Raw genomic sequence first — 12,849 nt, 5'->3', positions numbered from 1 at the left:
CTCCATTTTATGTCACTGTGATGTTGTTATGTGTTGTTCCTGTTATGAACTCCACTGTTGTGTTATGTTTGTTCTTTGCTGTCACTCCCATATTTCTGTTATGTTATGTTTATGTAATGTTTGTATCATGTCCTGTAGTGTTCTTGTTATGTATGTTCTAAGCCTCAAATGTTAGGACTAGATGAAACCATGAATCAATAAGATAGTCTTCATCATGTGCAGCTCTTGTCCAATGTTGTTAAGCCCTTAGACTAGTTGTACTTTAATCAGACAATTAGTACTTTGGTAACTATTTTAGCTGTGAGTAGAATATCCCCTAGGTTAATGGTGGATTCAACATCCTAGTGTTCTTTCATCACTCATGTTTACTGTTTTGTGTGAATGTTAGGCTAAAGCCTTTGAAGCATTGGATTGATTGAGCAGTGGGGAGAAACCAGTGCTCACTAGTGACTGTGAGCAAACTGGTTTTCTTCCCACTCTAATTGTATGCCTAGGATCTTGCCATGTCATTTTTGTGCCCTGTTCTTTCTTCACTCTTTGCCTTAGGCTAATTGCCTTTGTGTCACTTTCACTTTGTTCCATTTTGTTTTGTTTTTGTTCACTGTTTTGTTACTCATTATCTTGTTCACACTGTTTTGTTCACTGCCACTCCAATTCTCCTCCATTTCAATTGCTGCTACTACTTGCCTTGCTCTGCTGCCTTGTCTCCCCCTGCTGCTGTGCACTTGCCCTTTGCACTGCTGCATTGCTTTCCTTCCTCTTCCTACTGCTGCTGCTGCTTCCTCTCCAAAGCCCAGTTCAGTTCACAGCTAAGCCCAAAGGCCTAGCTAAATCAAAGCTCAAGTTCAGTCCACTAAAGGCCTAGTTCTCTGTCAAGGGTACTCAAAGCCCATTGACACTCAAAGCCCAGTTCATTCTTAGGGAATAAGGTCAAAACCCAAACTCAATTAAAAGCCCAGTGCACTTCAAGGGCCAAGTCTAGTGCACTTCAAGACCAACTGAGTCCAAGGCTCAGTTCACTTCAAAGGCCCAAGGCCCAAAGCACTTCATTATCACACAAGCCCATAGTCCAAAACCAAAGCTTAATCAAAGCCCATTGGTACTCATAACCCATTGGTACCCAAAGTCCATTGGTACCCAAAGCCCAACAATAGCAATTTAGAAACCCAAAATAGTTAGAAACTACAAAACACACCCAGTCTCTGTGGATCGACCCGTACTTGCACGAGCTACAACTGACGACCGTGCACTTGCGGTATTACTGTAGGCCCGTTTTCATTTCGCTTCATTTTCACGCCTTCTTCGGGGCCCACCATTAACCATCAGTACGTATATGACGTACTGTTTGTATGAATCTTAATCGTAATTATTCGATTTTTTGATTAGATTATGATGTTTTTAGCTTATTTGAACTCTCAATTTGATTTTCTTGTTATTTTCGTTCTTTATTTTCTAAGAAAATCATGCTTGTTTATTGTTTCAGGGGTATTATCTAGCAGTACATATGTCGCATACTAATACAAACTACTTTTGATTCTATTTTATTCTTAGTTTTATCACTTGTTGTTGTTTGATCCATAAGGACATATCTTCCATACTGAAATAATACTCTTTCGATTCTGTTTTTTTATAGATTCATTCCATGCAGTTGTTTTTTAGTTCATGAATCAGCAGTACATATGTGGCATACTGATACAAACTGCTTTTTGATTATGTTTTATTCTTAGTTTTATCACTTGTTGTTGTTTCATCCATAAGTACATATATGCGATACTGAAATAAGACTCTCGATTTAGTTATTTTTCTTCATGGAGTTGTTTTAGACAATGAATTAACAATACATATATTGAATACTGAAAAAGTTGCTCTTTGAATCTGTTTTATACATAGATTTTAGTCAGTTAATTCTTATGATTTTGTCAACACATATATGGAATACCGAAATAAAACTGAACCATCGTTAGGTAGTATTAATCTTGATGTTGTCATATTACTTGTACTATTCCTTTTTGTTCTGTTATTCATATATGGATTGTTGTTGTGTTTTAATTGTTACATTTTGGTCACATTTACAGGTTCAATATGTCTGATGTTAAGAGTGTTGGCGCTTTTTGGAGGAAGTGGTCCAATGGGAGTGGAGCACTAGAGAGATCCTGTTTTTTTTTTAACCTGAATCAGTGTAGCAGATATGTACTCAAATTATGTAAGCAGTGTAGCGGATATGTACTCGAATTTCATAAACTGTGTAGCAGATATGTACTCGATATAATGAGCTTGTAGACACACACGTTTGGTAGTCAGGGTATTGTGGTCATTTTCATGTTTTAATTAATTGTGGACCTTCAGATAAAAGAAAATTCTGGTTGGACCCTACTATAAATAACCTTATGGGCTTAGGACCAAACAAGAAATTTTCCTAAGATAAATGACGGAATATAGCTTAAAAAAGAACCTGCAAGTACTCATTTGATTTAAGGATGGGAACTGGCACTTTTCCATACAAATCCTGCAAGTATTTGTACATCAAGTTTTAGTTTAGCGAATAAGTGATAATGAATGAGAATCATTAAAACACAAACATATGAGCACCTCTGGTTTGGAGAAAATGGTATACCACTCCAAAAGCATGAAGTGCTTGTTCATTTAACAATAATAGATACTCCATACTAAATAAACTGCTGTCATCCCTTTGCAAGTTCAAAATATAGCTATTGGTTGTTTTGTTTTGGTCAGTAGTAGGAATTCTGGTGTTAACGAGTTTTGATTCTAAATTTACCACTCCACCAAAGAGAAGATATGCCACTAGATACCATAGAGCAACCACTCGGACAGAACTTAAATGATGATTAAAAACTAATCTTACGGCCATTGGCCATCTGTTCACTATTCGCATTGATGAACTGCAAAGAGCTTAATATCCCAGAAAACCTGATATCCTGTCAGCAAAATTGCGTCAATTTTTCTATTTGAATCGCAGTAGGGTGTAAGAAAACAGCTTGAAAAATACAGACAAAACAACTCCTTCGGGCATCAAGGGCGCACAACACAATTCGGATTCTACACTAACCTCTCTGGATTCCAAGGCCTGTACAATATCTTCCTGCAACAAGAAATTGTATATATTATCAAAACAAAGTCACGGAATGCCAGTTACACTACTGCAGTGGAAACTTGGTTATCTGGAATCATTACGATAAACTGGCAAGCAACGGTTAGAAACCCAGGCATAGGACTCCCAGATGAACCAGCCCAATTATCTAGTTCCACTAAGGAGTTAACTAGCCTTTCTTTCATGGAGCAACAAATCTTATGAACTCACCAGAGAAGAAATTACTTGACAAAGAGAATCTAGCTCCTCAACAATCAGCGAGAGATCCACATGAATGGCATCAGCCTATTAAGAAAATTTAAACTAGGGTTAGTTGTTTTGAATAAAAAGTTAATACCATTAATAGCAATTATAGTCTACATTAATTTAAGATTTCTCATGTCTGACACGGTCATGCGTAATCAGGATTTACCCAAGAATCTACAGTAACACCACAAAACTTCTGAAAGCTCCCAGTTTGATTTCTAGTCTACATCTTAGTTACGAGTCCAACAATGCGCGAAGCTAATTACTTCACATGACATTACAAACTAAAATCTAGGGGACTAACCTGGCGCCATTACTCGCCTTGGCTTTGTTTTCAACATCTTGTCGCCAAATCTTTTCTTCACATGATCTCCCTGCTTCCAAATTTTTTGTTCTGTTTATCAACTGCAACTAAGATTTGTTAAGAAGTATTATCGACTTGATCACTAAATGCAAAGCTTGGTGTTGATTAAATAAGAAATATATAGCTTTCCATAAAGGATGGAAATATATACACCTCCTTATGCCACTTACGCCACAATATGTTTCCCACCAAGATTGCAATTAGTATTATTATGGTTAACCCTACACAGAAACAATAAAAATTACTGCAGAATAAGAAAAAAAGAAGAAGAACAACAAGAGAGAGAAATTACCATTTGCCAGCAGAAGGATTAAGGAATCTCTGTGCTCCATTGTAACACCTTATATTCAATAATCTAAGGGGATGATAAAACCTAAATCTAAATCAAAAGAGATTAGTAAATTCAAAATTAGATCAATTCCTTATAAGAGCGGGTCATTTGGGCGACCAAGTAAAAGTGGATATGGATCCTCTAGTCAGATTTTTTAACTATAATCCGCAAATTTTGGGGCAAAAGGAAGATCTGATTTCACTGCAGTGCAAAGTTTGCACTACGATATATGAATTTTGAGTCGCTGCGCAAATATTCGTTAATGAGTCAACTTTTTTTTATTACAATGACATATTTTGGGACACAAGAGAGATATTCTTGATTACCATGGCAGAAGTTCCATTACGATATTGATTTTAAGTCATCGTTCAGATTTTTGGTCGGGAGGCATCTTTTGGGTTACAACAGCAGGTTTAGATTACTAAGGTGAAAGTTCTATTACAATGCAGGTTTTAGACCACCAACCACGAGACACATCTGGAATTATCAATGCAATTTTAATTTACAATGCAAACTTTCGATCAAAATGCAGATTGTCATGTGAGAGAATCTGGGTGTCAAACAGATGTTAAGGCCTGAATCACACAATCTTTTTAATTTTGTCGAACTTATTACGGAAAATGTGGAAGTGGCTTGATATTACAATGTAAAACTCAGATTTCCAAATTTTTCTATTTACCAATGTTGGATATTTTCAAGATTGTTTTCCGCTATCTAGGGGTCCGGGGGGCGTAGCCTCTCCCGGCTGTTGGTGATGAAAAGGCATTACTAACAGGCATGAATATCCCTATAACAGGCATTCTCTCATTCTCAATCAATCAATTCAACTTGTTTTCTCTCTTTCTAAAGCATCATCAGAAATCTCTCTTGTGTGTCCTTGGTTGGATCAAGGGGTACAAACCTTGAATCCAATTTTCTGTTGTAGGGCTTTCATTGTATCCTGAAGGCATTATTTTGTATACCTGTTGTAATCGCCAATTGATATTGGGAGGGTAGAAATAATCGTCTAAAAGAAATCTATTCGATCCTTGAAAGTCAGGAGTACAACAATTTCTTTTGTTGTTATTACATCCTCTATTTGAACCCATTTTCCAACAACCAAATGCCATGAAAAGGCATTACTAACAGGCATGAATATCCCTATAACAGGCATTCTCTCATTCTCAATCAATCAATTCAACTTGTTTTCTCTCTTTCTAAAGCATCATCAGAAATCTCTCTTGTGTGTCCTTGGTTGGATCAAGGGGTACAAACCTTGAATCCAATTTTCTGTTGTAGGGCTTTCATTGTATCCTGAAGGCATTATTTTGTATACCTGTTGTAATCGCCAATTGATATTGGGAGGGTAGAAATAATCGTCTAAAAGAAATCTATTCGATCCTTGAAAGTCAGGAGTACAACAATTTCTTTTGTTGTTATTACATCCTCTATTTGAACCCATTTTCCAACAACCAAATGCCATGAGATCCATGATCCTATCCGTTAGTTCTTGAGTAAGGCAGCTTGTCTAACCCTGGCATCAAGTGCAGCTCTTTTTTTTCAGCTTTCCCATTCTTCACGAGCAAATACAAAATTATTTCCAAGACGATGTTTATTTTGACTGTTGCGTTTTTGGAAAATACGTTTTCCGTATTTATTTTCCTCATAATTTAGAAGATTTTGTTTGCTCCAATAACTCATTGTTTTAACCATAAAAAAAAGAAAAAAAAAAAAAAAAGAATCCGACGTAATATTATCGTTTGATTTTTCCTATGAAGTAAATGAGACGACTATTTATACACATATTTGGTGCACTAACTAAAGAATGTAGTTATTTAATCATGTAAACGTTCATGAAAGTTGGTCTGATATGGATCTGCCAAAAGAATTAGGTGGTTTAAATATTAGGAGGACTGAAGTTTTGAACCAAGATCTCCTTGCAAAACTTTCTTGGAGAATGATTGAGCAACATGATGCTCCTTGGACTAAAATCCTTAGAGGTAAGTATTTTCATAACAGAAACCCTTTGATTTATGTTATGCCAGAAAATGGGTCTTGAATTTGGAATGGTATATATTGGGGTTTAAAAATCATTAGAAAACATCATGTTATGGAAATTGGTACTGGTGAAAATGTGCACCTATGGATATATTATTGGATAACAAACTTACCTGGTCCACCCAACTCTTCTTTAGCATCTTCAAACATGATTTTTGTGAAGCAATTTATTGACCAGGATACAAACAGCTGGAATTATGCCAAAATACTGTTAGTGACATAAGTAAGATTAGAATTCCGATGCATGGATGTGATAAAATGAGATGGAGACCAGCTGCTAATGGTGTTTTTTCCATGAAAACATCATATGAAGTTTTTTTAGATGATCAATTAAGAATTAACCCTACAAAGAATAACCTTAGCATAAACTGGAAAGCTTTCTGGAAGCTCAAGCTACCTCCTAGGATTCAGCATTTTATGTGGAAATGCCTTCATACTTGTGTACATGTGAAAGAAAGGTTAGCTAGGTTCTCCAAGCATCAGGATATAAGTTGTGTTATGTGTGGTAATGGGGTTGAAACTTTGCATCATCTGTTTGTTGACTGTGATGTTGCTAGAAGAATCTGGACATGTGTTAGTAGCCCAATTCATGTTAACTTTGGTAATCTAAACTTTCATAACTGGTTGTGTGGTGTTTTTGATATACAAAATGTCAACTTACAGGTGGATACAAAAAAACTGGAAACAATAGGTTGTATTATTTGGCATATATGGAAATCCAGGTGCTCTAAGTTGTTTGATAATGTGCAGGTTAACGAGGCTTTGATTATATGGACTGTCAAGTCTGATTTAAGTGAACTGACATCCTCAAATGTCACAAATCAACTTGGTTCTAGCATCAGCACTGTAGTAGTACCAAAATGGAAATGTTATGAACATGAAATAGATAAACTAAATTTTGATGCATCACATATTGTGGATACATGATCCAGTGGAATCGGACTAATATGTTGATTAAATGCAGGTGAATGCAATGGAATGCGAGGAAGGACAATGATTTCTTTGGATCCAGAACAAGCTGGAACAAAGGTTCTACTGGAAGTTGTGTTATGGGCAAAGGAGATGGGCAAAAGAAGAATTCACTTGGAGGGAGATTGTGTCAACATATTAAATGCCTTAAATGGAAATAATCTAGCTGTCAGATGGACTACTTTTAATCTGATTTATTATGCACTTGTTATTTTAATAGATTTTGAATTTTGGTGTTGCTCTAATGTTCATAGAGATGCAAATCACATTGCAGACTCAAGTGCGAAGTACGTCAGGTCTGAAAATAGTAATTTCAATTGGATAGAAAATAGTCCTAGTTGGGTTTTGAATTTGACCCAACATGATAAGAACTACTTGTAATTTTATTTATCATTCAATACATCTCCTTTTGTATTAAAAAAAGACGTTCATGAAAGTTTATTTTGCAACACTGATCGATTTGCTTCTGCTCGTTGTCATTTAATTCATCTGAAGTACTAAGACGAATGAAGAAACAGAAATCACTTATAACCTTCAATCAAGACGCTCTTTATTTGTATTTCAACAACAATATTTAAGATCGGCATACATCTTTGATTGGTAACCTAGCAACAAGATGGGAACCAACTCCTTTTTGAATAGAAATACCTAATCTATGAAAAATAAATCTACCAGCACCACTACTAGCATTGTTACTAACTAAACAATTCTTCAGACGCTTAAAAAAATACAAAGTATCTTCCCCGAGTTCACCTAAGATAGAGCAGGCCAGAACACCCAGACCATAACCAGGTGATACACACTTGTCCAAGTATTTAGTACGTTTACGCGAAACCGCACTAGAAATAGCTTTACCTGGGACGAAAGAGCGGATACCATCACCAGTGAAGGGAGAGACACCTGTGACATCCATACAAAAATCTTGACCATTTTCCCAGTTAAGAACAAGGATATCAGCAGGCCGTAACTCTTTGTCATCATCCGACAAAAACCCAAGAGAAACTTCCTTACGCGCAGGCACCGTAGCTTTGTAACAGATGTCAGCAATCATATCACGTACAAAGTCATGTCGAAACTTACTTCCAACATCTTTAGCACAATGAAGCGCGTGGTCCCCAAAGATATCCATAGATCTGTTGCAGCTTGAACAAAGACCATTCTCAACAAACAACGGGATAACAAGGCGATAACAAAGAACAACTATGAACTGTCTTAGCCCAGGACATTGATTAAGCCCGCTAATTGGTACAAACAACAAATAATCCTGAGCATTTTTGACACGATTCTAATGCCACAAAATGGAGTCTCTTGCAGACATAGAAAATTGGTCTGAGATAAGCTTCTTAACTGCATCAAAATAAGTGACTGTCAGGGAGTGCATGGAAGGGGTGCAGTATCATCGACGCAATAAGAAGACGGTAGTCCACATACCTGGATAAAGTTATGAAGATCCAACTGATAGGCCGAACCTTTGTCTGTTGGGAACAAGCTACCAAGGATCACCTTTTGTACCGAAGCAGTCTGGCTCTGAAAAGCAAGATAGGAGCGGGTATCAGCCATGGTATAGATCCCAAGACCACCATCTTTGAACTAGTTCATTTTCGTTCTGTTTTTTATATCGGACTACTAGTCTCATCAGCACATATGCAATTACTCTATGGCCCAAAACAGCCAGCCCATTTTTTTCATTTCCTTTAAGGAGAAAGGTCATAAGATTTTAAAAGAACCCTCATTTGGGGCATACAGGATAATTTCGGGGCATACAGACTTATTATGCCATCCAATGATAGTTTATAAGGGGTGTCCTAATGATGCTTAAGTTACTATAATACCCATGTGTAGTTTAATTTACATTAATACCCTTCCACTAAATTAAATTCTAATCCTAAAACTCTCCCACTAATTAACTCATCCCCTAATTAACCACCCACCCACTAATTAACTGTTACCCACTAATTAACTCACTAATTAACCCTAACAACAATTACTTAAAAAAAAATTAAAAATTTTAAAACCAAAAACACTTCTCTCTCCCTCTTCTTCATCTTCTTCTCCAAAAATTGAAAAAAAAAATCTGAAAATTTCTTTGTTCGATTAAGTTATAGATTAAACACATCAATGGCACCTCATGTTAAGCGATGTCCCAGAAATACGGTGTTGAATCCTGGTGTTGCTTCTATAGCATCTCAATCTAGGGTTTGTGGAAAAGATGGTGATGAAGAGGATAGTGGATTGATTGGTGTTGGAGAGGGAGAAATAGAGGCTGATTCTTTAAAATTGCACATACAAAGGTATTTCCCACAAACCCATTGCTTGTTTTTGCGTATTTCGTTGATTTATGACATGTAATAGATGATTAGTCTAGGTTTTTGTTAGTTTCAGTGTAGTGTAGTGTTCGGCTGAAATTTAGCATCCGAACTTATTCTTTTTACACGAAGAACAGCTCGGCTAAAAGATTGTTATATTCTGAATATCGTATGAGCTGAACCAGTGAGTTCGGCTAAAAAACTTTTTGTATGATAATCAGCCGAACTTGAATACCATTATTTAATAACCGATCTTAATATTGGCTCATTGGGATAAATATCGAATGTGCCGAACTTGTGTCTGACCATGGCTAACACTGTTGGGAACCTTGTTCGGCTCATATTGATAAATATCGTATGTGTCGAACTTTACACTGTGTATGGCCAATAGCTTCTTGTAAACTAGTCCACTTATAGGTGAGTTATCACATTGTCTAGTAGAATCATAATTATTTAATTTGGAAAACTAATTAAGGTTTTTCATTTTTTTAAGCACCCATCCTGGAAAATTCAAAGCCAAGCTTAAAAGGAGAACAATGGAAGTGACTCCTTCTAACTCAAAAACTCTCACACCTCGAGGTGGTGGCACAAAGAACTTACATGCAGGGAAAAGGGGATTTCACACGACTTGCTCTTTGCCTGTAGAACAAGAGGATGACAATGATGAAGATGTTGGGGAGGAAGGTCAAGAAGAAGAAGAACTAGAACAAGAACAAGAGAAAGTTGTTACATCAAGGGAGACAGTTAAGCACATTCCTCATCCGGATAATGTGATACGTCCTCGCATGGATGCTTTGCCCCATGGTCTCCCAGAAGATGGTGGAAGAGTGTTGATTGGCTACAAGGAGTCATGGGCGAAAAGAATTTACAAGACTCTGGATCACAGGGATGCAGTCCGCGTACTTAAACACCAAAGCGCCGTACATTGGGATATTTTCAAAGAGGCTCCTGAGGTGGTGGATTTAGTACAAGGCTCTGGTTTATGGCCTGGTATTTTCTATGCACAAGTGCTTGCGTCATTTTATCTACCTCCGCATATTCATGAGCTTTGAGTCTTCCGGCTCTATAATGTCCATGAAGATCCTTTGGACGTGGTTGGTTATGACGGCAATCCATATCTTCATTCATTGTGAAAACGTTTTCATTTATGTTCCAATTTAAGACAATCTTGAAGGGACAATTTATCTTCCTTGTTTTAGTCTTATATTTTTTCCCATTTTTCCCAACATACGTCACACCTTTTTTCTTCTTGCTTACTTTCTTCCCACCCCTCTCACAAATCATCTCAATTCGCTCCTTTCGGCTTTGTCTACCTTTAACTAGGACGCAATTGATTTTCCAAGCATGTTCCTCAACCCATTTAACAGTTTCTTCTTTAGTTTTCCACGTCTACATATCCACAAGTACAAAAGTTAAGTTTTATTAATGATTTTGCATACAACATACTTGAAAATTAATAAAAACATAAACTGTGTTACCTACCACGTCAATTTGGAAGTGAGCTTTAGTATCTTCATGAATGACATCAACAGGCGGTGGTTGATCCTCCATAGTTTCCATTTCAGGAACAATCTACAACAATATCACACAGTTTTTGGGTCAGGTTCGGCTCACACGCAGTACTCTATGAAATCCGAGCTAAAGGTTCGGCTAATTCGTGTTTGAATTATAAAGCCGAACTACTTGTCAAACATGGATTCGGCTTATTGGGCACTAATATTATAAACCGAACTACTTGTCAAACTGGATAGATTGTAAGCCGAACATTACGCTGTAACTAATAAAAAAATTTGTATAAGGTTCGGCTTATATTAGCACATCATATTTAAGACGAACCATGAAAATTATTTGGCGCGAAAATAATTGAATGACAGTTCGGGTATATATATCTCAATCGCATAAACCGAACTGTTCTTATTTATTAAGGTTCGGCATACATCTTATCTGCCGAACCTAACTCTGTTGCGCCGAACTAGTTGCAAAAATCATAACTTTTGGTGAAATCAAGCTACAAAACGGAAATTAAACAACGTCTACAACCATACCTGTATATTATTAGCATTGGGTTCCTCATCCATGTACTCATCTTCGGGATTTGGCTCCATAAAGTCATCATCTGAGCTTGAGAAAAAAGTTGAGTTTGGGTAAAATCATTTTCATAATCCAACAAATAAGCCATGTCTGGATCTCCATCGTAATTGATATGTATTTTCTTAGCTTTATGTGATGAAGATTCACCTTCCTTACTCGAATTTGTATCAGACATCTCTCAATAATCACAAAGATCACAAAGAAAAAAAAAACCTTTTTTCCTCCTCTTCTTCTTCTTTCCTCCTTCTTTTTCTAAAATAACTCACTAACTATCTTTAAAAAGAAAATTATTATCCTAAATTAACACTAAACTAACTACAATCATTAACAACTAATTAATCAAATTAACACTAATCACACAAGGATATTTTCGTATTTATGAAAATAGGTTGGATAAGGAATAGCCTAGAAATATTATTTCCAACCCCTTTTTGTCTTATTATGTATGTCTCTGAAATTATCTTGTATGCCCAAATGATCGTTCTTTTAAAAAGAACAAAGGGGAGAGGTTAGGATTTTAAAAAGAAGAAACAACAAGAACAAAGCACCAGACCGGCGCAACAAGCAAAGCAGAAACAAAGACAAACACAAGACTAACAAAAGAAACTCAAGGAACAACCAGGGACAGAGTTAGTACCTTCGTTTAAGTCGCCAGATTGAGGCATCCCAAACTTATTGGGTACAGTGAATAAGACAATCTAGGGTTATTTGAAAATAAAATCTAAAGCCCTTATCCATATAACTTTAGTAATATTTAATCTGCACTTGGATTAATTAGTTAAGTTAATAACGTTAGAATAAATTTGTTTAGTTAAAGTTTTGATTATTGTTTCTGTTAAACATTAACTTACGAATTTTGTTAGAAAAACCAATTGATTTTGTGAGAATTTTGAACCAAAAATTAATTTTTCAGGGTTTTGTTAGTTTAATTTTTCAAATTACATACGAAATTCAGAAATTCGGAACTCAAGTTATGGAAAGTCGTCATGCTTGATTGCACAACAACATGCCGACTAGGCATGGTCGTCTTGATCGTATGATAATAAAATGACAAATTTTAATTGTCAATTAAATGTCTGAATGTTTTATTTACTCCAACCATGCCGACGAACTATTACCAAACGGCATCGCGGTTATTATTTCAGAAACATCATCACTAATTAGAAAAATCGTAGAAAACTGGTCCTTCGGCAGTTGTTGGGGTCGAAAATGAATCAAAATGACGAACATAACCCAACCACTAATTACAAAATGGAACACGGAAAAAACAAGTTATCGGGTATTACTAAATTAGTGGTTGTTGCAGCAGGAACAACAGAAGTTATAGACGGTTTTTGTGACCGAGAGCACAAATGTTCAACTGATGATGAATGTAATAGTCGTTGCATGTCACAAA

General features: G+C 36.3%; 1 protein-coding gene and 1 long non-coding RNA gene across 2 annotated transcripts; one reads left to right on the top strand and one right to left on the bottom strand.

Annotated features, from left to right (window-relative positions):
* Positions 1-2,426: 2,426 nt before the first annotated feature.
* On the bottom strand, positions 2,427-3,935 carry LOC113273488. Its single transcript, XR_003322428.1, has 5 exons — positions 3,660-3,935; positions 3,320-3,394; positions 3,068-3,100; positions 2,590-2,936; positions 2,427-2,506 (listed from the first exon to the last, which is right to left on the bottom strand). It is a non-coding gene; the product is annotated as an uncharacterized LOC113273488 (long non-coding RNA).
* Positions 3,936-5,899: 1,964 nt separating this feature from the next.
* On the top strand, positions 5,900-7,437 carry LOC113271916. Its single transcript, XM_026521840.1, has 4 exons — positions 5,900-6,029; positions 6,266-6,750; positions 6,838-6,955; positions 7,052-7,437. The coding sequence occupies exons 1-4, from the start codon at positions 5,900-5,902 to the stop codon at positions 7,435-7,437; spliced, it is 1,119 nt and encodes a 372-aa protein (XP_026377625.1).
* Positions 7,438-12,849: the final 5,412 nt, after the last annotated feature.

Source organism: Papaver somniferum, chromosome 4, assembly GCF_003573695.1.
Source record: "Papaver somniferum cultivar HN1 chromosome 4, ASM357369v1, whole genome shotgun sequence".
Lineage (NCBI taxonomy): Eukaryota > Viridiplantae > Streptophyta > Magnoliopsida > Ranunculales > Papaveraceae > Papaver > Papaver somniferum.
The sequence above is the reverse complement of the archived record's forward strand: the minus strand, read 5'-3'. Positions and strand labels throughout refer to the sequence as shown.

Bases quoted from the DNA above. Each gene is read 5' to 3' on its own strand.
- LOC113271916 (XM_026521840.1), top strand. From the start codon at position 5,900: ATGGATCTGCCAAAAGAATTAGGTGGTTTAAATATTAGGAGGACTGAA. The intron at 6,030-6,265 runs GTAAGTATTTTC...TTTATTGACCAG, and splicing joins TTGGACTAAAATCCTTAGAG to GATACAAACAGCTGGAATTA. The intron at 6,956-7,051 runs GTTATGAACATG...GATTAAATGCAG, and splicing joins AGTAGTACCAAAATGGAAAT to GTGAATGCAATGGAATGCGA.